The 25,920-nt window shown below is 36.6% G+C and overlaps 1 protein-coding gene across 20 annotated transcripts in view; it reads right to left on the reverse strand.

Moving 5' to 3' along the window:
* Positions 1 to 23,506, reverse strand: part of afdna (afadin, adherens junction formation factor a) — a 102,717-nt gene extending 79,211 nt beyond the window's left edge. For 19 of the 20 annotated variants that reach the window (XR_006369598.1, XR_006369597.1, XM_044106436.1 and 16 more), the window contains exon 1: positions 23,144 to 23,505. Coding sequence is in view for 18 of the 20 variants with exons in the window: in XM_044106436.1 (XP_043962371.1) it covers positions 23,144 to 23,245 (102 nt within the window). In the remaining 2 variants the exon portion in view is untranslated. Of the gene's footprint in view, positions 1 to 23,143 lie in introns of all 20 variants that reach the window. The other variant, XM_044106435.1, reaches the window with a different exon arrangement.
* Between the last annotated feature and the right edge of the window lie 2,414 nt (positions 23,507 to 25,920).

The raw sequence follows: 25,920 nt of genomic DNA on the forward strand, positions 1-25,920 counted from the left end.
GGAACCAAACCACTGGAAAAAGTTATTCAAGATAAACTCCTTAACTGATTCAATCCAAAGTAACTAAGTATCTATGGTAGTAATGCAACCTAGCCAAGTCAAACTTTAAGAAATTAAAAGTTTAAGTATTAAGGACAGGCAAAAATATCAGATATTTCATTTAATTTTTCCAGAATTTACAGCAATAGACGATAAAATTGTTTTGAAACACTTTTCAAGTGACATAATGGCATTATAATGGAAGAACACCTTCTCAAAGCTCAACAAGCTTTAAGTTCTAATGGACATTTGAAATAAGAACAATATATAATCTAAAAATCAGAAACAACAAATAAAATAAATTACAAAGTCTTTGTAAACAAAAGCTATCCTTCAAAAAAAGGCTAGCTGAGCCCAAAAGACCAGTTTTTGGTAGAAAGAGAGAAAATAGAAAAATTATAAATCATACAAATGGAAATTATTTAACTCCTTTCAATTTGTCGTGTAATTAAATGATTTATTGCCTATTGCAACAGCCCTATGCAACTTGCTTTGCTTGTTTACATTACAAACTTTTCTTTCAGGTGGAACAGAACTTGTATTTTTTCTTTTTGTAAAATAAAAAAATCCTTTTAGAGATCAAGATCTCAAACTAACTTTGATTACGACTTTTTAAAAAAAGAATCAAACACTTTGTTTTTATGAAGAGAATCCAAAATATATAAGCATAAAAGAAGTACAAGATCCACAATTTTTTAGGTAAAATTATTTATACATTTTTCCATCAAAGTTTTTTGTGCTCTGTGTATTAACTCTGGCTGCAGGCTGTTAAATTTGTCACACATCAGAACTGTAAAACATTCAGAAATACTTGGAGCTGTTGCATTTTTCTCAGAAGATGCTCGTAGGTATCAGCTTCAAAGTCTCATTCGCTCCCTCATTGTTTTTCTATGATTATAAAACAACACGCCTGGTTTGCCAACCAAAGGGACCCTTGTTTTTTTTAGCTCAAAAGCAGAGAAACACTGATTTAAAACATGCAACAAGCAGATAAACAAGAAGGAAATAAAATCCAAGTTTTAATCAGAAACAACCGTCAACACTTCCACACACCGTTATATCTTGTTTATGTTGATCTTTCCTCCACATCTCCTGTCAACCGTAAAAACAGCAGGCCTTTTGGTGTGTGTGTGTGGTAGGTAGGGGGTTATCAGGTGTTGGGGAAACTAACCAGAGCTCTTTATCGGAGCCAGTGAACCACTTTAGGCCTTGGAGTGCGACCTTTCATCCACTGAGCCTGAACAGAGCTGCATGTCTGCATTTCAAGATATTACACTGAAAAAAACCGAAGTTAAAAAAAACCGAAGTTAAATTATAACCGAGATGATCGTTCAATAAGCTGGTTTTAGTGTCAAATAAATAAATTATGGCATAAAGAACTCAAGAGGCTTCACCGCACAAATCTAACATGAAGTTTTCACAACTGAGACCATCTTCCAGGGCAGCTGGAAGCTTTTTCTGGGTCCGGGGCAGGATGATCTGAGATGGGCCCCCCGCCCACAGTGATATGGAACGAGTCAAAAATGTATCCATATTTGACATTTAAAAATATGATTAACTTTCTCCCTTAGTTTCCAAACTGCTCCTTACATGTTTATTTGAATAAAATTTTGTTGAAAGAAATGTGCATATATATATATATATATATATATATATATATATATATATATATATGCTTAAAAATCCTAATATTAAATAAAATAATCATGTGGGGAAATTTAATTAAAATTTTTATATTTTTTTTCTTTCTTGTGTTAAATTACATAATGGTGGTATTTTCTCCCTGTTGAGTAAATTATTCTGCGGTAATTTATTTTATTTAAAAATAAATTTTTGATCTACCTCAGCACAAGACCAGGAAGCAAAACATGTAATTATTAAACATTTAAATAATAAGAATATTTTTATGTATTTATTTAAGAAATAGATTTTATGGAAACATCTCCAGTTTTATAGAGAAAAAAAAATTCACATGCATAACTATTCACTTTAGGACATTTTCAGTTATTTAATTTTCTCACGGTTCTCTAGTTAAAATGGTGAGACAGAACCGGCCCAAGGCAAAGTAGTCCTCAACATATAACACTCAGCTTATTCAGAATGTTTCAGTACTGATAAATTTATAACATGCAAGATTTAAAAGTATTGGCAAGTTGACTTTGTAAAAGTGCAAAAATTAAGCATCAACATTTGATTGTTCTGTTGTCATGGTAACATTCTGATGCTTTGACTTTATTATTTGAACTCCGTTTGTTCACAAATACAGCCCAGCAAACATCCATCTGTGACTGCGGTTAACTTTGGCCAATTAGTGGTGATCAGGTCCTAAACAGGAAGATGGCCCCCAAATTATTCTGCTTAAGGCCCCATAAAAACTTTAGCCAGCCCTGCAGTGACAATATCTACAATCTCAGCAGATAGAAAACATCAGAACAACAAAGATTGTGTGAAAACTTCAATGAAAATTGTATAAATGTAAATTACTTTAAAACATTACTCCAGCATAAATGAAGTGCGGTAGAGGATGACAACACCTCACAGCACACTGCTTAAAAAAAGTTACAAAAGTAAATGTAAGAGAGTTAACGTAAGTAGCTTGAATCCAGCTGAAATAAAAATGCTAAAAAACTGAAGGAATAAACCAAATTTTTATAAACACTGACATTTTCTGGAGAAAAAAACCCACAAAAATGTAAATTCTGCATCTAATTCTCATAGCAGAAAGTGATACTACTGGTCTGTCTTTAATTAACTAAAATAGCTAAATCCCTCATAACCATGGAGACATAAGATTACATTTGAATTTTTTAGCGGTATTGAAAAGATTAATTTTAAGAGAAGGGAGGAGAAGAAACTTTCTGGATAATGGGAGCAGATTCCAGCTGCTCTGCGTCATTCCCTTCTTTCCCTCTCTCTCTCTCTCTCACACACACACACACACACACACGAACCTAATAAAATGAACCGAGTTCATGAGTCAATATTGTTGCAGCCCCACCTGCAGTACCATGGGGGGATTCCACCCTAAGCCTGTCTAAGGTCAGCTGGTTGGAGATTTTATCTCAGATATGAGGAAGAGAAAGCCATCCCGATACACGCACACGCTCACCTACAAACTGTTCAACATGCAATAAAGCTTAAAAACAAACAATGAACCCAGGCAGAAACTAAATCTACAGTTTTGAAGGAATCCACAGGAACTAGAAAGGGAAAAGTGAGGAGTTCCACAACGACAGTAAGAATGGAACTGGAGATTAAACGCTGCATAAATCCAGACTCCAGCTTCACTGCCGGGATTCAGAGTCGAGGCTTATTGAAAGTAAATTTAAGCTTCCGAGAAAGATGGCCGTCACAACAGCAAGGCAAGCATAAATATTTTTAATATTTGTCACTTTCTGCACATCTACTACTTTAACCAATAGTGTCAACCAACAGCATAAAGAGAAACGTATCCAAGCAGGAGCCCAGAGGTCTGTGGGGAAACAGTGTGGTGGCAGTGTTATGCTGTGGGGAGACTTTTTCTTCAGTAGGGATAGAAAAACTCATAACATTTGGTGAGAAAATGGAACAAAATACCAGGCAAATCGTAAAAAAATAAAAATTATAATAAAAACAAACCTTAAAATAAATAGATACAAAAAAACAAACATTTCAAAATAAATAAAAGCTGCCAAAATTCAAAACTCGGTATGGAAAAAAAACTAGTGAGTGTCCTCAAAAAAGTTGAATGAATGAATAAATAAACAGAAATAAGTGCCTGAGAAGTGCCCCTAATGATTGAGAAATAAAACATAAATAAATAAACATTTAAAAGGAATAACTCAATCTTAAAAACATGGAAAAAATATAAAAATACAAAGAAAAAATTTAAATAATGTTGAAATGACTAAAAACAAACATTTAAAAAGAAGCAGCCAAGAGGTCCATGGTAATTACTGGTTATGTGGGAAATGGTGTTGTACCAGTATTATGCAGTGGGAAGACACTTTCTTCAGCATCAACAGGAAAACAGGTAAAACGTGAGAAGATGGAGCTAAATGCCAGATAATGGTAGAAGAAAAAGATCCGTAAATAAACTGGGAACTGGGACAGGAAAACAGCCCAAAACAAAGAGTCAGGTTAGCTTAGCATGACCAACGTAACTGGCTTCTCTAAGCGTTCACAGGAAAATACTCAGCAAGAACAAAAAGATAATCAATGCCCAGTTCCTGTCCTGGACGAAGAAGTCAAACTTCCAGTAATATCACAGCACTGAACTGGTCTAACTGGGGCTTTTGAGTTTCCTGCCCAGCAGAAAACAACTTGAATCACCAGAAAAACAAAGACGGGCAGCGGAGGCTCGCCGCCCCAAAACAATGAGAAGACAAAGCGCAGACATTTCCTCTGCTGCGGGAAAGAAAAGCCTTTTTGTTTCAGGTGAGTTTCAGCCTCGGTATCGAGCCGTCCAGCCCGGCGGACACAAAGCCCACCCTGTGGCTCTGACAGAGAGCAATTGTGTGAAGGTAGAGGATAAATCATGTAGGAATCCTCAGACCTGCTCGCTGCTTCAGCACCTCCATAACCAACTCTGAGGGATCAAGGTTGGCGCGCAACAGTAAGGCCAAAGGAATGAAAACACTGTGGGAACCAACAACCACGAGGCTGCAGAGTGGAGATGACTCCTGTCTTCACACATTTACACAAAGTGCGTTAAAAAAAACCTTTAAAACACTTTAATTTTTCACATTTTGTCTCACTAAAACCACAAATCTGAATTTATCTAGTAGGCCAACAAAGTACTGCATAATTATGAAGTAGACAAAAAAAATTAGGGTAGAAACTAATTATTTTAGTAATCGATTAAGCAATTATTGAAATGATTAATCAGGTTAAAAAATTGCAGATTTTTCATTTAATCACTTAAGTTTATTTTACACATTATTGCTCTTTTTTTAAATGATAAAACATCAAAATGCAACAATGGCATTTCTTAACTGAAAACTTGACCATTTGAAGCAAAAATATATTTTTAACATGTGAGAAGCTCAGCCTTGTCTGCTTCAGCACAGACTAAGGTGAACTAGTTAGAAGGTAGCAGAGAGAGAAGGAAGGGAGCTGTGAGCACCACGTACACGCAGATGATTGACAGCGGCAAGGCCTTCCTCTTGGCTCTGATTGGTCTTTTCTGCAGTTAGACACTGCAGCTATAAACGAATTAAATCAATGCATCTGCAACACGTGCCAATGTAAAAAAGTTAGAAATAACTTAGCAGCTACATTTCATCTGTAGTCCTAAGGTACTAAAAACACAGAAATGTCATAAAATGTAGGTATAACTTGAGAATTACAAATTATGAAAAACATCTGAAATATCTCACAAGAAAGACGTTTGTGTGCATATTCCCGTTATAATGGGAACTGTTATAAAATTTAATTTGTACAGTTTAGCATTTGAAAGGTGTTTTAATATGAATTTGGTATTAAATTACTTGAACCCTGACAAAGTTAAAGTTAGTATTTGAAGACAAACTTCAAAAGGTTTCAGCAAGCACACTTGTTTAAAGAAAAAAAAACAGCCCATTAGTTCAAATGTTGTGGGATCATAAACCGACAGTCAGAAACAGGCTGGATAATGAGAGGAAACATTCACTTCTGCTCCATTTACTCTGATTTTTTCCCCTTCTGCTCCTCAGTAACTAAAAAAGAAAAGCTCAGAAACAGAGTTCAGAAAACAGGCAGGAAGGTCACAAGCTCCTGGACATGTGTGGATGTACAGGGAAGATCAATACCTGGTTAAACATGGCACCTTGTGATCGGGCCGCTGCAGGTACAAACCCACACCGCGCCACAGCACACAACGCCGTGACCTTAGGAGGCATTTTTGAAGGTCTGTATGTGCAGCGAATGGAGAAGCAGCTTCAAGAATGTAGAGCGTACACAAAAAAAAAAAAACGTACCAAATTACTGAATTATGCAGACCGACCAAAGAACTGTCACATCAAGCCCAGGAGTAACTTTTGGACAAAACAAAGGCAAGGGGAAGAGGACGTTCAAACTATTAGAACTGGGGCTGAAACAATTAATCGGACGACTGATTAATCGTCAACTAGTTTAGTAATTGATTAAACATTAACTGGAGTACACAGACTCAAAACAAGACATGAAAACAGACACGCAAGGCTGAAACCATCACATGAATTGTGATTAATCGCATCAATTGCAATTGATCGCATATTGAAGTAATCATCAGCTAATTTAGTTATTGATTAAACATTAACTGGAGTACACAGACTCAAAAAAAGGACATTTGAACCATCAGAACTAAGGCTGAAATGACTTAAATAATCAGCTAATTTTGTAATTGATTAATCATTAACTTAAGTACACAAATTCAAAAAAAGGATATTTAAAGTATCAGAGCTAGGGTTGAAATGATTAATTGACTTAAATAGTCGTTAACTACTTTAGTAACCAATTAATCAAGTGAAGTAGCCTCAAAAAAAGTAATTTGGTGAGACAAACATATTCAGAGCAGTAATTGATGCAAAATTGTACATTTTAGATTAAAATCCTTCTTTGCCTGTAATTATGTTCAACCCAGAACTCCTAAAGTGTATTCATGGTAAGTGAGCAGAAAGGGCTTATTTTAAGCATTTATTTATTCATTTAGCTGCAGATGCATCTATCTAATTTCAGGCTAAAATTAGTTTATTTTCTTGTTTAAAAAGAAAGTTTCATTATTTGTTTTTTGCTTTTTAACGCATTTTTAATCATATAAAAAATGTTTAAGAGGATATGAAAAAGCTGCAGAATGTGTCAATATTTGTTATCCAATTAATCATCAGAATCGATTAATCGATTACATCCAACAAAAAGTTGAACCACCCCAGACCAAATCAGGCAAAAACACAGTATTTAAAGTCTTATTATAGTTGGAGCAGCATGATCTGGGGTTCTTGCACAACTGCTAATAACCGCATTAACTGCATTATCCTGCATGAATCAGTCCCACCAAAAAGATTTTCTGTGAAAATCAGCTCAAACCCAGAGGTCATCTGATAATATCGGCCTCATCTGGATGGGCGCTACAGTAAAATGAGTCGTAACTTTGGCGTAGTTGAAGTTTTTTCCTTCCTCTGTGGGGTTTTGGATTACTAATCATCCAGAGAAATGTCCAACATCGTACGGGGAGCGAATTCCAGGGATTCATTTAGCTACTCAGCACAGAGGCCAAATTGGAGAGAAGTCTGATTTCTGTTGCACAAAAGGAGAAAACAGTTTCAGCTCAAGGACAGCCATCAGTGGTTTCATCTTAATTCATTTAATCTGAAGAATTTAACTTGTGCAAATGCCCTGAGTTCTTGCGGTTTACACATTTATCGGTTGAAACGGTCCATAACTGAGGGAAAATGGTGCGACACTAGATTGATTACTGATAGTTTACAGACAAAAGCAAGAGACCTCATAATTAATTTTATTTGTTGTTTCTATTGTTTTGTTTTTGTATATTTAAAATGTCTTCCAGTTCCAGGGTTAAATGATCATTAGAATTTAAAGTTTATTGATCTTTTAGAATGTATTTCTCAATTATAATCTCATCACAATCATATTACTTGAAAATGGTTTTAAAACAACAATTTTATCGTATATCGCAATAACGTCTGGGACAATTTATTGTCCTGCAAAATTTATGGTGACAGGGCTGATGTTGAATTAACTGGAACCCTGGAGAAACATGTATGAGTGATGAGATTGCAATTTTTTTATTTTTGCCTGTCCTTAAAACTTATTAACAATAGCAATAGAAATATCAATTCCATTGCCACGTCAAAAAATGTCTACTGTAGACATTTTCACATCTACAGTTTGTTTACTTTGGTCTGAATTAGTTGATGAGTCACATTTTATCTGACTTTTGTCATTGATGGGAGACCTGCGTCATAAGCAGCCAGGCTACGCACCAAACAAACTTCTCTACAGAAGTTACTACAGAAGTGGCAACGGCCACAAAAGATTGATGCTTTTGTTTCTTTTAGCTTCCTTCGTCTTGTTATGATCTTGACACAATACTGTCGTTGCTTAACATTAAAGATCGTACATAGGTGTAAAGGACGTTCCTCCTCCTGAAAACAATGGGTTGCGCCTCAGTGGTTCTCTACTCTTTGCTATGGAGTACCACAGGGTTTCATGTTAGGACTCTCTTTCTCTGTCCTACAGAAACATCAGAAGTTATATTATTTATTTTCATGTTTATGCTGATGACACCCAGTTGTCAGTTCCCTTCAATCTCCATTTGTCTCACTGACTTAACTGTGAATGATGAACAAATTAAGCGAACAACAAAAATTTAAGTCACATCAGGTGCATCTGTTAGCCAGCTAACATCAAGATCTATGTAGACATTTTTAGGCTTAGATCCCATTTAGATTAGCAACTTTTAGCATGATGATCTAGAAATAGTAATTCATACCTTCAATACTTCAATTACGTCTACAGATGGCACTAATATAGCATTTTCCAATATGAAGTCAGACTTCCCAGTTGGAAATACAACAGGAAGTTTTAGGTGAGGACAGCAAGTTAATATGTTAATCAACACAGTCACATATAGTTAATTTGAAAACATAAAATGAAGATAAATAAGTTGTAGTTGTTGTGATTAGAATCACAACAAATGTTTCGATCTCACTGTTTTTCGTCTTGTAAAAACGATGCATTCCTCTCCAAGCAATGAATTTAATGACAAATCAGTCCAGTCATACCCTCCATCTACCAGCTTCTACTTTAAAGGTTCCATATTCTTCACACTTTTTCTAACTATCCAAGAAAATGTTATATTGCTGCTATATTTCTCTGGATCCAGTGATTCCTTGGTACTGAATCAACAGCATCAACTATTTCTTGCTTCTTTATTTAACTGCTGTTGCTTGGTGATGAGAACAGTATTTAAATAAGAGCTATAAATAAATGAGCTTGCTCCAATCATTGACAATGTGGTATAAACTTTGTTTGGAAAGTTGCATTTTACCCAATTTTAGAAAAGAATAAACATGGAAAAGTGCTTTTTAAGTGAAAATTTTAAATTTATCAACCAACTCACGTAAAGTCACTCGGAGGTTCTTGTTTGCTTTAACGCTGCAAAGACATGAATGGCAGCACTCTGCCACAGGAACCCGACACCAACAAGCTACTGATCGTTGCCATGGCGACCACCTCAGCCAGGTCTCCCATTTCGACTCAGGTGAAACAAACAAAGGAGAGGAGGCTAAAATGTGGCGCATCAATTACCCTTTAATGCTGTTAAACAAAACATAACCATAAATTGTTTAGAGAAATATTTTTGGTGATGGTTGGAGGAAAAAAAATAAAATAAAATAAAATGTCCCTTGTTAGTAATTTGACACTTTATTTTTCACTCTACTCACATTCCCGCTGCTTGCCAACATCTCAGAAAACAACACTCTTCTACTTTACACACTGCCGGTCAGCTGGCTGAAAGAAGCCCATGTTTCATGATAATTTGTTAAAAACAGGGATGCACTGATATAAAAATTCAGGTCAATATCGATATCCGATATTAACTTTGTCACAATAAATCGATTAAAAGCAGGATAAATTAAAAGAAACGCTAGTTAAGTTATTCAAACGGAGTGTTTTGTTGTTAGTTTGCACTTTTTGTTTACAAAAGTCCTAAGTAGGAATTTTCAGAATTTTTCTTGTCTAATGATTAATATTTATTAAAGGGCCTTTTTGTACCAGTGTTAATGCAGATGGATTATCCATCCCTAGTTAAGGTGAAGTTGTCTTTAAGTTTAAGTCTACTCTGGACTCATTTGTATATTAACATAACTTTATGTACTTATTTAATACTTAGGTCATATTTAAATGACTTATTTCACATTTAAGAATGAATATATATATATATATATATATATATATATATATATATATATATATATATATATATATATATATATATATATATATATATATATATATATATATATATATATACACATTTTTTTTTTCACACTTTTGATTGAGTAGCTTGTCAACAAATAAGCAAATTCCTTTGGGGATCAATAATGTATATTATATTTTATTAAAAATGATGATGTTGCAATTTATAATTAGTTTTTCTATTAAAAATTTAACAAATTGAAAAAACTGATCTAATATAAACCATAAATATTGCAAACTTGAATAATTATCCCCTACAGGGCAAATATTCAGACTAAACACAAGATAAACTAAGTAAAATGAAGATTTGCATACATGTGTTGAATATAAGACTAGAGGAAATAACTGCAGATGTGGATTCATCACCAAAAATAATTCTGCAGAAGCTCTGGCACCAAGAACAGCTATTAAACATGATGGAAGCTGCAGATATCCTGAAACTGGTGCGACTGGTGCCACAAGCATCCAGATTAGCTCATGACGTCATGTGGCCTTGGACAGAAACGCTCTGAAGACGACAAGCTTCGCTTTCACTTGGCACGTGACGGCTGGAAACGCTTCAACAATGACCAGCACTAAACACGCTAAACGCCGACTCTGTGGATTTGCATCAGACTCTGCCTCCTTGGACAAACAACTGATTAGCAACAGTAGCTCAGTGTGCAACCTCTCCATTTCAACACACATGCGCAGGTCATGTGATAACATTTATAAAAAAAAATTAAGGTTGAAGAGAAATACATCTGTTCTCTTTTCGGAGAGATCCACCCAAACTCTTAGGAAAACAGAAAAACTAAAACTTCCACCCACACATCGGCTAGGATTACGTCAACCTCAGTCGCACATTGCATGTCATAACACTCTGGTGTGTGTGTGTGTGTGTGTGTGTGTGTGTGTGTGTGTGTGTGTGTCACAGCCATTCTTATGCAGCAGGCTGGATGGCTAAGATCAACAAATATGAGTGAAGGAAAGTCCTGAGGACACCCACAAGCTATTATTATTGTGTTTCTGGTCAAATTCTGGGGCTGGGCTCAGCTGACAGGCGAGGACAGGGTGCAGCATCCTCTGGGTTTGGGGGAGCAAAGAGAACCAGCTGACAGGGGGAGTGCAGATGGGACAAACAACCTTGGACTGGTTTTTAGTCCACTTTAATCAAACAAAATTGTTAGTTCTACAGAGGCCGGCTTGTTTGGAGAGGTGTGAACGTGACCTAATGTCGACCAAAATAGCAAACAAACTTCGGTCTCAGTTCAGGTGAAATGAACTGAGTGCTTGAATGCCAAGCAGACAGGAAACCGCTCCAAATGCAGGAAGTGGACTACAGCGCAAGGCATTCTGGGCAAAACAAACGCGCTTGTGTAGCGCTAGCTGAAATACTGGCTTTCGTCAAACAAAAGAGAAAAATCCTACAACCGCTAATATCTGACACCACTCCGTTTCTGTTCACATTTTTTGTGAAAAAAAAAAAATGTGTTCAGTTTCTTCTTCTGTGGTTTTATGTCATTTCCTTCAGTGGTTATTGGTGCAGCGCCACCACATTCAAGGAGAGAGAAGAAGTTGTCTGCAGAAAAACATGGCGCTCTCACTGTGACAATTCGTAAAACAAAACAGGGGATGCAGGTAAGTAAGATTATGTGAAAAATTCTAACGTCTCCATTTAAATTAGATTTTGATACTAAAAGAGTTCCATCCCCAGTGATAATATTTTGTGGCACTATTCTGACAATAAAAACTATTTAATATTGCTAATTTTTAGGTAACTGTATGTTTGTGACTGCATGACGGCAATCATTACCCCACAAAGACAAATATTGCTCATGAAAAACATATCCTTTTCTCATGAGCTTTGTTAGGACACCAGTCACATAAAGAAGAGTGATTTGTATCACTAAAATACAAACGATAACAACATGTCATTATATTGATATACCTTTAAAGTAATAATGATATTTTAAGGGATTTTATCGTGATAATGATCAAAATGTCATCACAAAATCTGCTAAACGATACGATAAACTCCCACCTCTAAGCTACAGTGTTTGCAGCTTTGCGACCTCTGACTTCATTCTGCCCACAACAACCAAACACTGGGCTTAACTCCTTATCATCCCGAGACGACACAGACTGCTGCTTGTTTTCCCTCCTTGCAGACCATCGATCTGCTGCAAAGCACCTTGGGAGCTGGTGGCGGCCAGTGCCAAGCGGCCATAGTAATTGGCCCCTGCCTGACTGCTGTCTGATCCTGTGAGGTCAGAGGAGAGACTGACAGGTGGGCAAGCGTTTGAGGAGGAAAACGGGCCGGGCCAGAACCAATGGAGGCCGCTGGGGGAGGAGGAGGTGAGCTGGGCCTCTGAGGGGATTAACGCGGTCTGACAGGCTGGCTGGGACAAACACATCCACACACAGCTTTGAGGGAGGGCTGCTCTGCTGAGCACACACAATACACCGCTTGTTTTAGCAGCACAGGACAGAGGGAAAAGACCGATAAGAGAGCAGGAATGTGCAGCCTGGATTAGAAACCACAGGTGCTTCACTCCAAAACTCCTGCTTTAGCTTTTATATTATCCACCACATAAACAAGTGTGTGAGGGAATCGCAGACATCCTTTGCCGTTCATCCCGTCTGCCGTACTCGCCTAAAAGCTCCATGTGCATTCCAGGAATTCCAGCAGTAGCCCCTCCAAACGATGACATATTACCCAGTTGGACATCCTCCCACCGAAAGCCGCCCAGTGTGCTGATGTGTTACTCCAGACTGCTTAGGGAAGCTCCTTTAGGGAGCAGTTTAACATTTATTGATCACATTTGAAGGCCCATTACAGAAAATTAACTGCCTCCAACGTGGAGCGGTGGTTCTGTGAGACGGATGGAGAGTAATTTAAGGCTTAAACAACCCGCGAATTAAAGTTAGACTCAATTATCTGAGAAATGTTGCAAACTAAACTAAATGTGTAAATAAAGTCCACATACTGGAAGTCTACACAGTTAGGATGACTTTACACCAGCTCTGTTTAATTCACTTTAATTGAACTCTAGTTCATTTGTCTAGAAAGTTCGACTTGTTTGGGGAGGAGTGAAGCAAACGCCGGTCTGCCTACAAACCTGCCTACAATCCCGCTAGGCTAGCACTGGCGGGAGAAATTACTCGTGGCATTTTGTCAAAAATAAGAGAGAAATTATACAACTGCTAAAATTTGATGCTGCTACATTTTGTTTAGATATTGGGGAAAAGGAAGTTGCACTCTGTGTCTTCAGGGGTTTTTATGTCATTTCCTTCAGTGGTTCCTGGTGCAGCGCCCCCACAGATGAGGAGAACAGATTTTTCTTAGTTTGGTTGTTTGACCATAGTAGCATGAAAGCGAATAGTACCAGCTGAAAATAAATCTTCTGGTTCGGTTGGAACGCATATTTGAACGCCAAGCGGACCGAAGTCAGCTCCAAAAGCAGCAGGAAGCGGACTACGATGCAAAGCATTCTGGGTAAACAACAAAACCAGAAGTGCTTGTCTAGCAAAAAAAAAATAAGATCCTACAACCACTAAAATCTAATTGTTTACATTTTGTGAAAAAGAGGTTTTGTGTCGTTTCCTTCGGGGAGAAAGGGAACTGGTTTTCCAAAGAGCTTGATTTGTTTCACCGTAGTTATGTGAAGACAAACTGTACCAGCTAAAAATGCAACAAATGTTACAAGTTTTGTCCCCAATTGAACAGAGTCAAACAATCAACACCTCAGGACTCAGAACAGTAGGGCAAGTGGCTACATGAGCAGACAGCTCAACTAAATGACCAAATGACAGATTTCAGATTTGTGTTATTCTATCAAGACAAAAGAAATGCTCACTAAAGTTATCAAATGTCTCTATAGCTTTGTTTCCCTATCAAAATAATAGGAAAATATCAAAACAGTACATCTGTAATTATCAATATTTCAGCAGCATAAAAGAAAATAGCATAAATTATTTTGCTTCATATTTGTGTAAAAAACATAAATCTTGCTAGTGTGGTATTTTTATTGAAGGTTATCATACAGTCTGTCATACTGTCTTATTCACTGCATTAACAATAAAACTGTTGGTACTATTTTGTTCTAATATCATCAAAACTCATTTGAACTGAAGAAAAATCAAGTGACTGCTTCTGGTAGTTCTCATCCAGAAAAATTAGCCGAGTTTCACCAGAACTATTTTTTCAGGATTAGAAACAAACTGTTTAAAATTTATATTTCTAAAAGTGATAATTGGTTGCTGAGACGGGTTCTGTGGTCGACGTGTTTAATTGGATTTAAAGGTCTGGGAACTGAGGCAATAAGTGGCCACACGTCAAATCCCAGCTGTCCAACGTGACCCCATCCTTTTTTTTTATGTGCAGCAGCCAATAAAACTCAGCCAGCTGCATTAATTGGAGTTAATACAGTCAACAAAGCTGCTACACCAAGATTAAACACAGATTTAAAAAAGAAGTATTGGCAAAGCAAGGCTTTATTTTAATGTTTAATATCAGCTGAACACCTAAAAATGAAGACAGGTAAAATGTGAAAATAAGTAGTTTGTGGAATCAAATAACCTGGGATGTAAATAAATAAACAGCTTGAAAAAATAAAAGGATGCATTTCTAATGTGATGGATAAAAAGAAACTCACAGTACAAGCAGGTGGGCCTGTCACAATAAATCAATTAATTGCAATTTGAATGATTTATTATTTCTCAAAAAGGAATAATAAAATTCTCCAATCTGACCTTTTGGTCTCAACTAGTCTTAATTCGTTTTATTTGTTGTTTGTGTGGGGGGATAATTTTATGTCTTCCTGTTCCAGTGTCGAATAGATCAATCAGTCAAGTTTACTTGTACAATAGAATAGAATAGAAGTACTTTATTCATCCCAGCAGGGAAATTACTTCAAAGTGATTTTATAAACTTAGAACTTTTCTCTCAGCAAGATAAACTTTTGTTTCTGCTACTCTCCATTTAGATTTTCTCACTAAACTTAGTTATTTCTTGTCAAAAAGAAGAATGTAAATATTTATCCAAATTGACATTTTCTCCCACGGCAAACAAATGCTGATGACAGAACATTAAAATAAGGAGAATGTCGATAAAATTGCATGTTCTACTCTATAAAAATAAACTATTTTGCTTTAACTGCATTTATTCAGCCTCTGCATCTAAATTTAAAAGATTAAAACCAGGTTAAAATATGTTTCATTTAAAAAAAATTTAAAAAGCAAGCTCTCCCTGTGTCTCCTTAATGCCGAGTTGTAATTTAGCCTTTAGCTGACAGACCTGACAAAGCCATCTGCCACTCAAACCTCAATTAAATTGCAGATTAACGAATCCTGTCTGCTGGCAAACTAACTGCTAATGGCCACTTTAGCCTGAACCGATGCATTCAATCACAGCCCAAACACACAACATCTTTGTTTCCACCGAAGCTTGTCAAATACAGCGACTGATCACAGCCTCGTCGTTACCACGGTGACGCAGACATGACATGGTGAGGGACTGACGGACAGAGGAAAAAAGGAAGATGATGAGGAGGAAGGGTGCGCCTGACAGACAGTAGAACAATGACGACAGAAAAACACTGGCACCGGTCAGCGGGTCTGGTACCGGTCAGCGGGTCTGGTACCGGTCAGCGGGTCTGGTACCGGTCAGCGGGTCTGGTCTGGTACCGGTTTCACTGTGCTGAGGTCCAATAGGCTGCTAGCCATCAACAGCTAGCTAAAACTGAGCCACCACAACAACGACTGAGCTAATAGACATTCAGTTATTTACTAGGTCATTTTAAAGTCAGTTTTTAATCACCATTACTTCATTACATATTTTTCTTTATTTTTACTTTTGTATTGATTTGATTTTTTTAAATCAATTTTATAACATTTATTTTATTATTACCATTTTAATTGTATAGTTTTATTAAGACATTTTTATATTCTGTTATTTTATACCTTTGTTACTTTCAGTTATTTTTATCATTTTGTTTAATATTTTTGTACTTGTAAGTCTATTTCTTTTATTTATTATTTTTGCGCTATTTTTTTATCATTTTTTAAAATTTTTTTATTGTTTCATGTATTTAATCAATTTAACATTTTATCATTTTATTAATTGTCATTTATCGTTTGATTTGTTGTAATTGTATTACTTATCTTTATAATTTCATTATGTTTTGTTATGTTATTTTTATTTGCAGTTTTTTTATTATTTTATTTATTATTTTATTGTTAATGCTGTCAACACAATGACAGAATTGTTTTAAAACAATATTTTTGCAAACTTCCAGAAGAGCTGAGACAACAGATATCATTTTAGTAATAAAGTTTAAATATTTAAAACATTTTTAATGTCAACCTTCTATATTGGGGCAGCTTTGGATTAGAGAAGAAACTTCAGTTGAGTCCAATAGGTGGGATTACTGGAAGGTGACTTATGTTACATGAAAAACTGGAATTTTTACTTTATCAAACTGAGCTTTTATTACATGCATTTTCTTCACCGTGAACCCTCAACAGCTTTTAATATATTGTGAACTCTGAAATTTGTACTGAATAGCTAAACTCAAATAGGCACTTTTTCCACTCCTAAGAAAAAAATATGATGTTACTTTAATTTACCTTAATCATTAGTAAAGTGAGAAACTCTGTGAAAAACATTCCTGTGATGAACTAGTTGTTCTGAACAGTACTTTTAAACTGGAAAAAAAAAATAAGTGAAATAAAGAAAATTTGACAAAGCGGCTTTCTGCAACAGCGCCTTTCCACTTAGACGACAGGAAACGCACTATCTCCACAATCCACACACTTCCTGTTAAGTTTCCTGCTTCCTGGCAGCAGGGAAACTGAGGGAGCGGCCGCTGATGTCATGGGGAGTCTGCTTACTTGTTGGATTTCACATCCCATTGGGAAGAAGGTGGACAAGAGCTTCCGGCTCGCAAAGACGCTTTAAGCTCACATCCAGTTGGTATGCACCAGAAATCTGTGACATTTGCTCGTTTTGCAAGGAGAATATTTTATGTAGAGGGAATTTAATGTGAAACCTTACACTAGCATTGTTCTGAAAAGAGAGGAAAACCTAAGCTAATACCACAATCTCTCAACACAATGTGGCAAAAACAGTGAATAATGTTTGATGAAGAGAATTTTCCTGAAACATTAATCTTTATTTTTGTGCATTTTCTTTTATTTAAACATCTTAAACTTCTGGACCAGCTGCCTGGTTTAGAAGCTCTGAGTAAGAAGATTTAAGACTGACTGGAGTCAGCACTCGTGTCCAGCAGATGAGCATTAAAAGTGTCCCATACCTTCATCACATGAATAAAACACTAGCACATCTGCCTCGGCATGGCGTTAACGGCAGCCATTTTTGCACAGATATAACACAGTAAAGGGAATGTGTGGAAAACAGAGAGCTGCTGTTAACTGCTTTTCTACATTTCTGACTAATATTAACTGAAGAAAAGCCTTCAGTATTCAGTCTAATCACATTAACATCAACTGCTAATCAAGAAGACACTGGAAGTCAGCAAACATCTCCTCGGTCCGACACTGAATCACTAATAGCCGTTACTAATCAATATTTGAGCACAGATATGAGCTGACCTGGCTTATTAACGAACTGCTGCAGAATAAATCACCTTTTATGCAATAATTACTCGTATTTTTCTCTTTTTTTCTCCCCCTCGCTCTGCGTGTCGGCTACGCAACACACAGACCTGTTGCCATAGCAACTAACTGATAACAGCCCCACCAAAAAGTATGAAAACGATTCCCACACAAAGAACAGAATATTTATTCTGTTAGTTTTACGTCTCCAGTCTTGATGTTTATTTTGCTATTGTTAATAAATTATCTTTTGAACACAGCGGTGGTCAATATGTACCAACATAATCTACATTTCCTAACATTGGACTGAAGCAAATTATATGAATTTACCAAAGTACAGCTTGTCAAAGCAGTTACAAAACGTCTCTAAGGCAGATATGAAATGACAAGTCCGAAATGAAATGTCAGCCTCAAAATGGCAAAGGGGAAAATTACCAACACAAGAGCTGCATTGTATTAAAAAATTTATGCAATGGTTATATTATGGGAAAATGTTTGCAAAACAATCCTGGGGTAGAATCCCAATTTAGGGTCTTTCTGCATGGCGTTTACATTTCTCCTATTGTCCAAAAACATACGTTAGGTTAATTAGCCTCACTAAATTCTTCATATTTATTAAACCAAAGTGTGTAAATCTGAAATCTGAATGGAAACAAATCAACAGCTCCACTTAACTGTTATTCATGTTTCCTAAATGTAACAGTGCTGTGGTTCAGCAGAACAATTAATTATTTTACAAGGCGTTTAAAACCATTCCGTCATTTTTATGTACAAAAAGAATCTCTTGTTTTTCACATTTTACAAAAGAAAATCTCCCTTTTAAAAATGCCTTAGAGTTGAACTAAATACTAAACTGCGTCTCACAAAGAAACCTTAAAATTCATTCAGGACTTTTATTCCTTTCCATTTCCTAACTTTGTTTCTATTAAAGTATGTATAAACATGTCACCGTTTTGTGTTTAGCTCTCATATTCCTGCAGAGTTCCGTTTATATTGCTGCACCAAAACTTGAACAATGTTTTTATGTTTGTTTTTTCCCCAAACGGAACAAAACAGAGCAACAAAACCTTCAATAAACTCTGATTTATTGAAATGTTCAAGGGTTAGCATATGGGACTAGCTGCAGCTAGCTGAGTAGTCATCATATCCTTGCGCCTCAAGTCAACCGTATACCAACAAAACTAATAGAAAAATTTATCTACCAATTCATAAAACTCGTCAGCTCTGAGCCTTGCACTAAATTTTGAGTCTTTATTTGATTTTATTGGAGGACGTTGGTGTTTCATTGAGTTTTTTCATCATGGCTGACTAGTTTATTCTGTCTGTGGAGAGGAGAGCGAAGCAAAGCCAGGCCTTACAGATACTGGAGCTCCTGTTGTCAAAATACTACAGAAACTACTGGTTAAGGTTGGGCCATAACATTTCCCCAACCAATGTTCATCATTTTGAACCACGACGCCTCATACAAATGCGTCAACAACCGGCTGTTGCTACTGGTAGAAACGACAAAGAAGACAGGAAGTGGTAGGAGGATGATGGTGCGGTATGTTTAATGACTTCTCATGTTAAACTGTGAAGTTAATCAGATCTTTTCCAACTTTAACTGAATATCGACAAATTTCTGGTGGAAATGCAGCTAAAGTAAACATGTATCGACTGATTTGCACAGAACCCATTTTGTGACAACAATTAGTTGTCAAAAAATTCACCCAAAGACTCTACAGAAATGTTATGATGATGAGATTGTGATGAATCATGAGTACTTCCAAATACCTGTGTCATCTTCAGACATCCATGTCATGTGTGTGCGTCCAACAGACTGAATATTACATCAGCATACCAACAGTGAGCTCATCACACTTAAATTACAATTACTGCATCCACACACCTATTTTGGGATGATGATTCTGCACCCACAAAAAACACATCCAACAATTTTAATAACTCCTACCATTTTTTTTTAAACACTGAATGCCAGGATGTCAATGAAAATGAAGGAAGAACCAGTGAGTTAAATCTGCCAGTGAATAGTTAAATTCTCCAATATCTACACAAACTGAGCCTAGATAGCATAGCTGCACAATTTATGGAATCAATCATTTGAAAATGCACCCAGAAAAGACTCTCAATGGGAAAATAACCCAACATTAAAATTCAAATGATACAAATTAAGGAAAAATTGTATTACTTACATTAAATACAACACATGTCAATATTACAATCATTTTGACAAGCTGGAACTAAAAATGCATTCAATTTAACCTTCCTTAGGTACAAGTGCTTTACATTGTTTTAACATGTTTTAAAAACTTTATTGTGAAGGTAAATTATCAATTACATGTAGAGATAACCCTGATTACTATAAGAGAGCTGCATGGAGTTGGTAGGAAGAAATTACAAACCAAACAAACCGCAGCTATGATTGTGTCTGAATGTGCCACACATTTCAAGCTGAGTCTGCAGAGTTTGGCTTTTTGCTACAGTGAGTCCACATGCAACAGAAGAACGTGTAGGGTTACAATGAGCCCAGCAGTTCCCAAACGGGATTTATTCAGTTTGGGTTTGCAAGATTAAAAAGTTTGAGAACCTTTGTTCCAGACTAATCAGGCAACCGTGGCTAATCTAATCACACGAATGATCTCACCGCTCTCAGCGGCAAATCACACACAAATTCTGGATCTTTTTTATTATTATCATCATTATTTTTGAAATTCACTTGTTTGATTCATCACATCATACTTGAAATGTTCCTAGCATTGCACATCTGAGTCTCAGCTAGACCCAGAAGCATCGTAGACGATTTGAAGGACAGTCGTGAGTCTTTGGGGCTCCACCAGCTGACATATGGGCCACAGGGTGTGATCTAGCAAGCGCGGCCATGCATCTGCTTTACATTTAATCATGTTCTGCTGGACAAGATGCTGCAGCCCTTCAAGCAAAGCTAACAGTTAGAACCCAAAGAACAAGTGCAACATGGTTAATCATTTCTTACAAAATGAGGGAGTTGTTGTGCGCAGTACGCCACTCTGGCAAATGGATGCCCAGCTTTGAGCCTGATGAATTAATCGGCTCAAGTAGGAGGAGAGGGGACCTTGTGACCCCCCCGTTACACCCAAGGCGAGGTGGGGGTTGGATGCCAGCCTACAACTGCTGCCAACACAACTCAAGATTAAAATTAAAACTAAGAGATAACATGCAACAGGCAGAGGGAAAGTTGGTGTAACTGACTAACTTGCACAAAAATAAGTCATTTGTTTCTGCACTAGCTTAACCCTTTATTCAAATTGTGGGTTGAATGTTTCCCAAATTCTTTATCAATCTAGTTTACTTGTGTAGCAAATTTCAAAAACAACATAAATACACAAAAAGTCATAAAAATATCAAACTAGTAACAAACACTTCATTTTGTCAGATGTCATCAATACACATTAAATATGTCGGTCAATCTTCCATTAAAACCCAAACTCTAAACAGGTGGGTTCATTTGGATTGAAAGAAACTCAGTGTTTCAGCAGCTTCTCAGTTTTCTGGAAGTTCCTTCCAGATATGTGGTGCATAGAAGCTGAATGCTGATTTCCAGAAGACCTGAGAGGTCTGGAAGGTTGATACAACAACTATAATAACATAAAACACACACCCAGAGTATCGTTAATTAGCTATTTCTTTTCCATTCCTGTTTATTTCCAGAGCTTATGTAGAAGTTTTGATAGGACAAAAACCTTCGTTTGTTTCTCTAAAGATAGGATAAATAATCTAATCAACTGTATGATTACTGTACCTACATTGGTTATTGTGTCTCTTAATTAATTAATGTTCATAAGTAGAAATTCTCTAGAGAAACAAATAGACTTTTCCAGGTAACATCTGCAGGTGCATAGTTAACAACAGTCACCTCACTGATGCTCATTTACCAGCTCTGTCTCTACATTTACCTTTTTGGGTATGAAGTGATGCTTCATGTGTCCATCATGGACCATGGTTCAACTGAGAGCCACCAGAAGAATATTTTATACTGGTTTTGACACCTTAACAAAGGAATTGTTTGTTACTCCAGCACAACTTATCCATCAGAAGAAGATCGCTTACAAGAGGGCAGTAAAATATTTTGATATAATTGTTAAATTGATCTCAATTAAGATTACCCCCATTTTCTTTCACTTTTTATCATAAAACAGTGTCCCATGACAAGATTAAAGGCATGCAGAGTCCATCCAACTGCCAAAACATTATCTGATACATTAAGTTCAACATTCCACCCAATACTACACACAAGACAGCCTCTGTGGTTATGATACTGTCCGCACTGATGTTGCAACAGCAGCTGTGATTAGATTCAGGGTAGTAATCTTAGATACTTTATAGAAGCAACAAAACTGGGGTAAAAACAATCACTGGGAATAGGGAATTACAAGGTTTTCAGATAATAAACAAATCAAATTACCTTGTTTTGAACAAGTTATCTCCCTAATTCATAAAAAACAACAAATAAGTAGCAAAGGGTTTGATTACAGTTAGACATGATATGAGGAAACAAATTGACCTACAATCATGAGAAAGTTCAAATTATACCTTTAAATCTTTTGCTAGCATTCCCATCTACAGCTAGCTGGTCTTACCCTGTAATTCATGAGTGTACAACCCAAGTCCAGTAAGCCAATTTCATTACCGTACAATTCTGCTTCCTAACATGTTGCAGTCAAATTATTGCTGGCAGCTCCCATCAACCCAGCTGATGTGATTTAAGGACAATGCATGGACGGGAAGTCTCATCTTCCACAATTTGTCCTTTCACCCGTCCCTACCCAGGTGTTAGCATTTACACACCAGCCATTTGGTAATATTTTAAGCTTTTATTTATTTACACAACGAGTCCTAAAACCCTGTCTTGGTCCGTCGGCCATTGCGATGCCACTGCAAACACCAACATTTGTCAATGTGTCAGAAATCTGACCTTATATACAACTACTGTGATTAATACAAGGACAATTCATAGCAAAAGGTATTCGTAGTATCCTGGTAAACGCAGTTATGTACCTGCTAACTAGCTAGCTGGCAAAAATCTGATAAATCAGTGCCGACTTTGACTCAACTACACGCATTTCTAACAATAAAACCAAAAAATGCGAAATAAAGCACCGATTTATATAATAAAAATTATGATGATTATAGTGAACATAACTGTCAACTTTTGAGGGACAAGGCTGTTAGCTACTCCACAGATACAGTTGACGGCGGAAGGTAAGCTAGCAGCTAGCTACATGTATTTAATTTATTTCAAGAAAATACACAAAGCTGAATTGTAAATAATTAATTCTAATATGTGTAGGTCGCTTCAGCAGCCCAGATAGAGCTAACATCAAAGGCCTCACGATGAATAGTGTAAATCCGCCGGTTTTTCAATGGAGTCTGGCGGCGCTTCGTACTGAGAGGACTTTACCACCGAGTTAACCACGCTGCCCTCAAACACCACCTGACTTTATCTAACCCCCTCGGTGTCCGCCACTGGCATCTTTATTCCCCCCACAGCAGAGGCCCCACTGGGCCGCGGCCTCTCGTACAGGTCTCCTACCTCCGTGGGCTGGCTGATCTCGAACAGGTCGAGCCGGTTGGCGTTCCAATGGTTGATGATGTCGGCCAGTTTCCTCCTCTCCTCCTCCCTGCTCCCCGACATTGTGGACAGCGTTACGGAGCCTCAGTCAGCGTCCGTTCCGCTGGATAAAAATTTAAATAAAAAAAAAACTTCCCGAAATGTTAGTCCACCGGAAAACAAACCGTTAGCGAAAACCAACCGCTCACATCGACTTCTTCCAATTTTTTTTATTTGATTATTTTTTTCTACAGCCGGTACTTTGTATCCCAGCTCATCGACCGACCTGCTGTCTGATCCGTTTCTGCTTCGCGTTCGCGGTGCACCTCGGCGCGCTCCCGCTGAGTCCGAGAACGCGCGCTGGCGCTTAACTATTTAATGCCCAATAATTCTGATTCATGACGCCGCTTCCCGGGATGTTTACAGGGTTAACAGCCGGCACGTGAGCTACTAAGCAGGATTACGTCATCGAGAGTTGGTTAAAGCAAAATTTCCCCAGAGCATATTCATATTAAATTTAAGGATTCAATGTGCGTTCTTCTTTGTATTAAATAAAAATCTATAAGAAACATACATATATTAGATTTACAATGTTATAAAAAATGTATGTTTTTGAAAATTAAAAAAAAACTACATTTAAAGCTACTTCATACAAATTTCTATCAAATTTGTGTACAAATGTGTGTAAAAACTGTACTCAAGTAAGAATAGCACTATTATACTATATATAGTATATAATATACTAATAATAGCAAAAATATTTTTACTCAAGGAAAAGTAAGTAGCCATCCAAAAACTTTCTCAATCAAAAGCAAAAAACGTACTTTGTAACTGACCAAATTATCAATCATTTAATATTTAAAAATTACATCATCAGACGGACCAAATTACAAAGTTAAGTGAAACTTTTGGGGGGTTTAAGACAAAAATGACAGCAATTCATGCAAGTAACAAAACATAACAAAATCAGGCAAAAGAAAATGTTTCGAATCAGTTTCTTTCAACAAAAAACTTCTGAAACCTTAACAAAAACTGCAGGTGTGTCGGAGAATCTTTGGTTAAAATATGTTTGTTTATCATTTATTGGGCAGAATCCAGAAATTTTACTCAACTAAGAGTAGCTATACTTCATAATAAAATTAGAGAAGTAAAATGTAAAGGACTTTAAGCTGCCTTGTTGCTGAAATGTGCTTTAAAAATAAACTTAACTTGACTGTTGGGGGAAATCGTATAGTGGAAATCTGCACTTCATGATGTTACTGTAAAACAATTAAACTAAATCGCATCATCCTTTTATATCACTTATAATTAGGAAAACAAAACTGTTTAATTTAATTACAGCAGCAGAGATGAGCGGTTTTGTCATCATACTGTAGCCACTTGCTAATTACAGGTGCTAAATGCCACAAACAGCTGCTAAACCTCTCAGTCTCAGAATAGGAAGTATTATATTCTAGCTTTATTTTAGCTTCATGCCTGTCTGAATTGAATATATAATTTGATATTTGTTGCCAGATTTATTTGTGGGGGGTAAAAAAGTAAAACACTGAGACCAATAAGCAATTATTCAATAAACAGCATAATTAACTGAAACACTCCAAGGGCAATTTTGATTACAGAGACGTGATAATCCATTTTATTTATGATTTTGATCGTAAGTGATCAAAGAAATTACTCAAGTAAGAGTAAAAATGTTGACAAAAAGTCAACTGATCAAATTATCAATAATTTGATATTTAAAGATTGCATAATCAGGACCAAATATATAAAGTTAATTTTAATGGTAAACATGACAATAATTCATACAAGCAACAAACAATATCAAAATCAGGCAAAAGAAAATGTTCCCAAATCAGTTTCTTTCAATAAAAAAAACATATAAACTTTAAGAAAAACTGCAGGTGTGTGTCTGATGAATATTTATTTTTCATTCAGTGGGTAGAAAATCCAGAAATTTTAAAAATACTTCATAATAAAATTACACAGGTAAAAGTAAAAAGAACGGCATAGTAAAAATACTCCTCAAAGTAAATTTTGTCAAAAAGAAGTTACTCAAGTAAATGTAATTGAGGAAATGTAATTAGTTACCGTAGTATCAGGCCTTATTGAGAAAAATTGCTGGTTTCCGGGGAGATTGTTATTATTATGTGACAGTTTGTTGCATTAGTGCAAACAGCAGGTCTTTATTAACACACCACTGTGAGTGTCTGAGAAAGGTCACCAAATATCAGGCACATCTCTGCGAAATGTCAGAAACGGAGAGCTGATCACATCCATAAAAATAGCCGTGATACAGCAGAGAGGTTTGTCATGTGGGCCTCCCACCTCCTTCCCAGACGGGGAGTAGCGCCGCAGCAGCAGGAGCAGCAGCAGCACCAGCAGCAGCAGCAGCAGCAGCAGCAGCAACAGCAGCAACAGCAGCAACAGCAGCGTCCTATAAATACATTAGTCATCGAGCCAGAATCAGAGAATCTGTGGGTGTAGCTGGTGTGATGGATGAGTGCTGCTGTTGACATCATGTGTGAGTAATGAGTAACGATGACTTTTGGCAAAACATTTGATAACAAATCCAGGAAAATATTCTATTTTCATCTCAGCAAATACCTCTTTTCTTGAACTGAGAATGACACAATGTGTGAATCTCAGTGAAAGGCATTTTTACTTTGCTCAAGTAACCAGTTTACGCAAGAGCAAAACTATCATCATCTTTATTGTAGCCAATTTGCAAGCCTTTTTTCTGTTTGTTTTCTGACCGTTTC

The sequence above is a fragment of the Gambusia affinis genome, linkage group LG22 (genome assembly GCF_019740435.1).
Source record: "Gambusia affinis linkage group LG22, SWU_Gaff_1.0, whole genome shotgun sequence".
NCBI lineage: Eukaryota > Metazoa > Chordata > Actinopteri > Cyprinodontiformes > Poeciliidae > Gambusia > Gambusia affinis.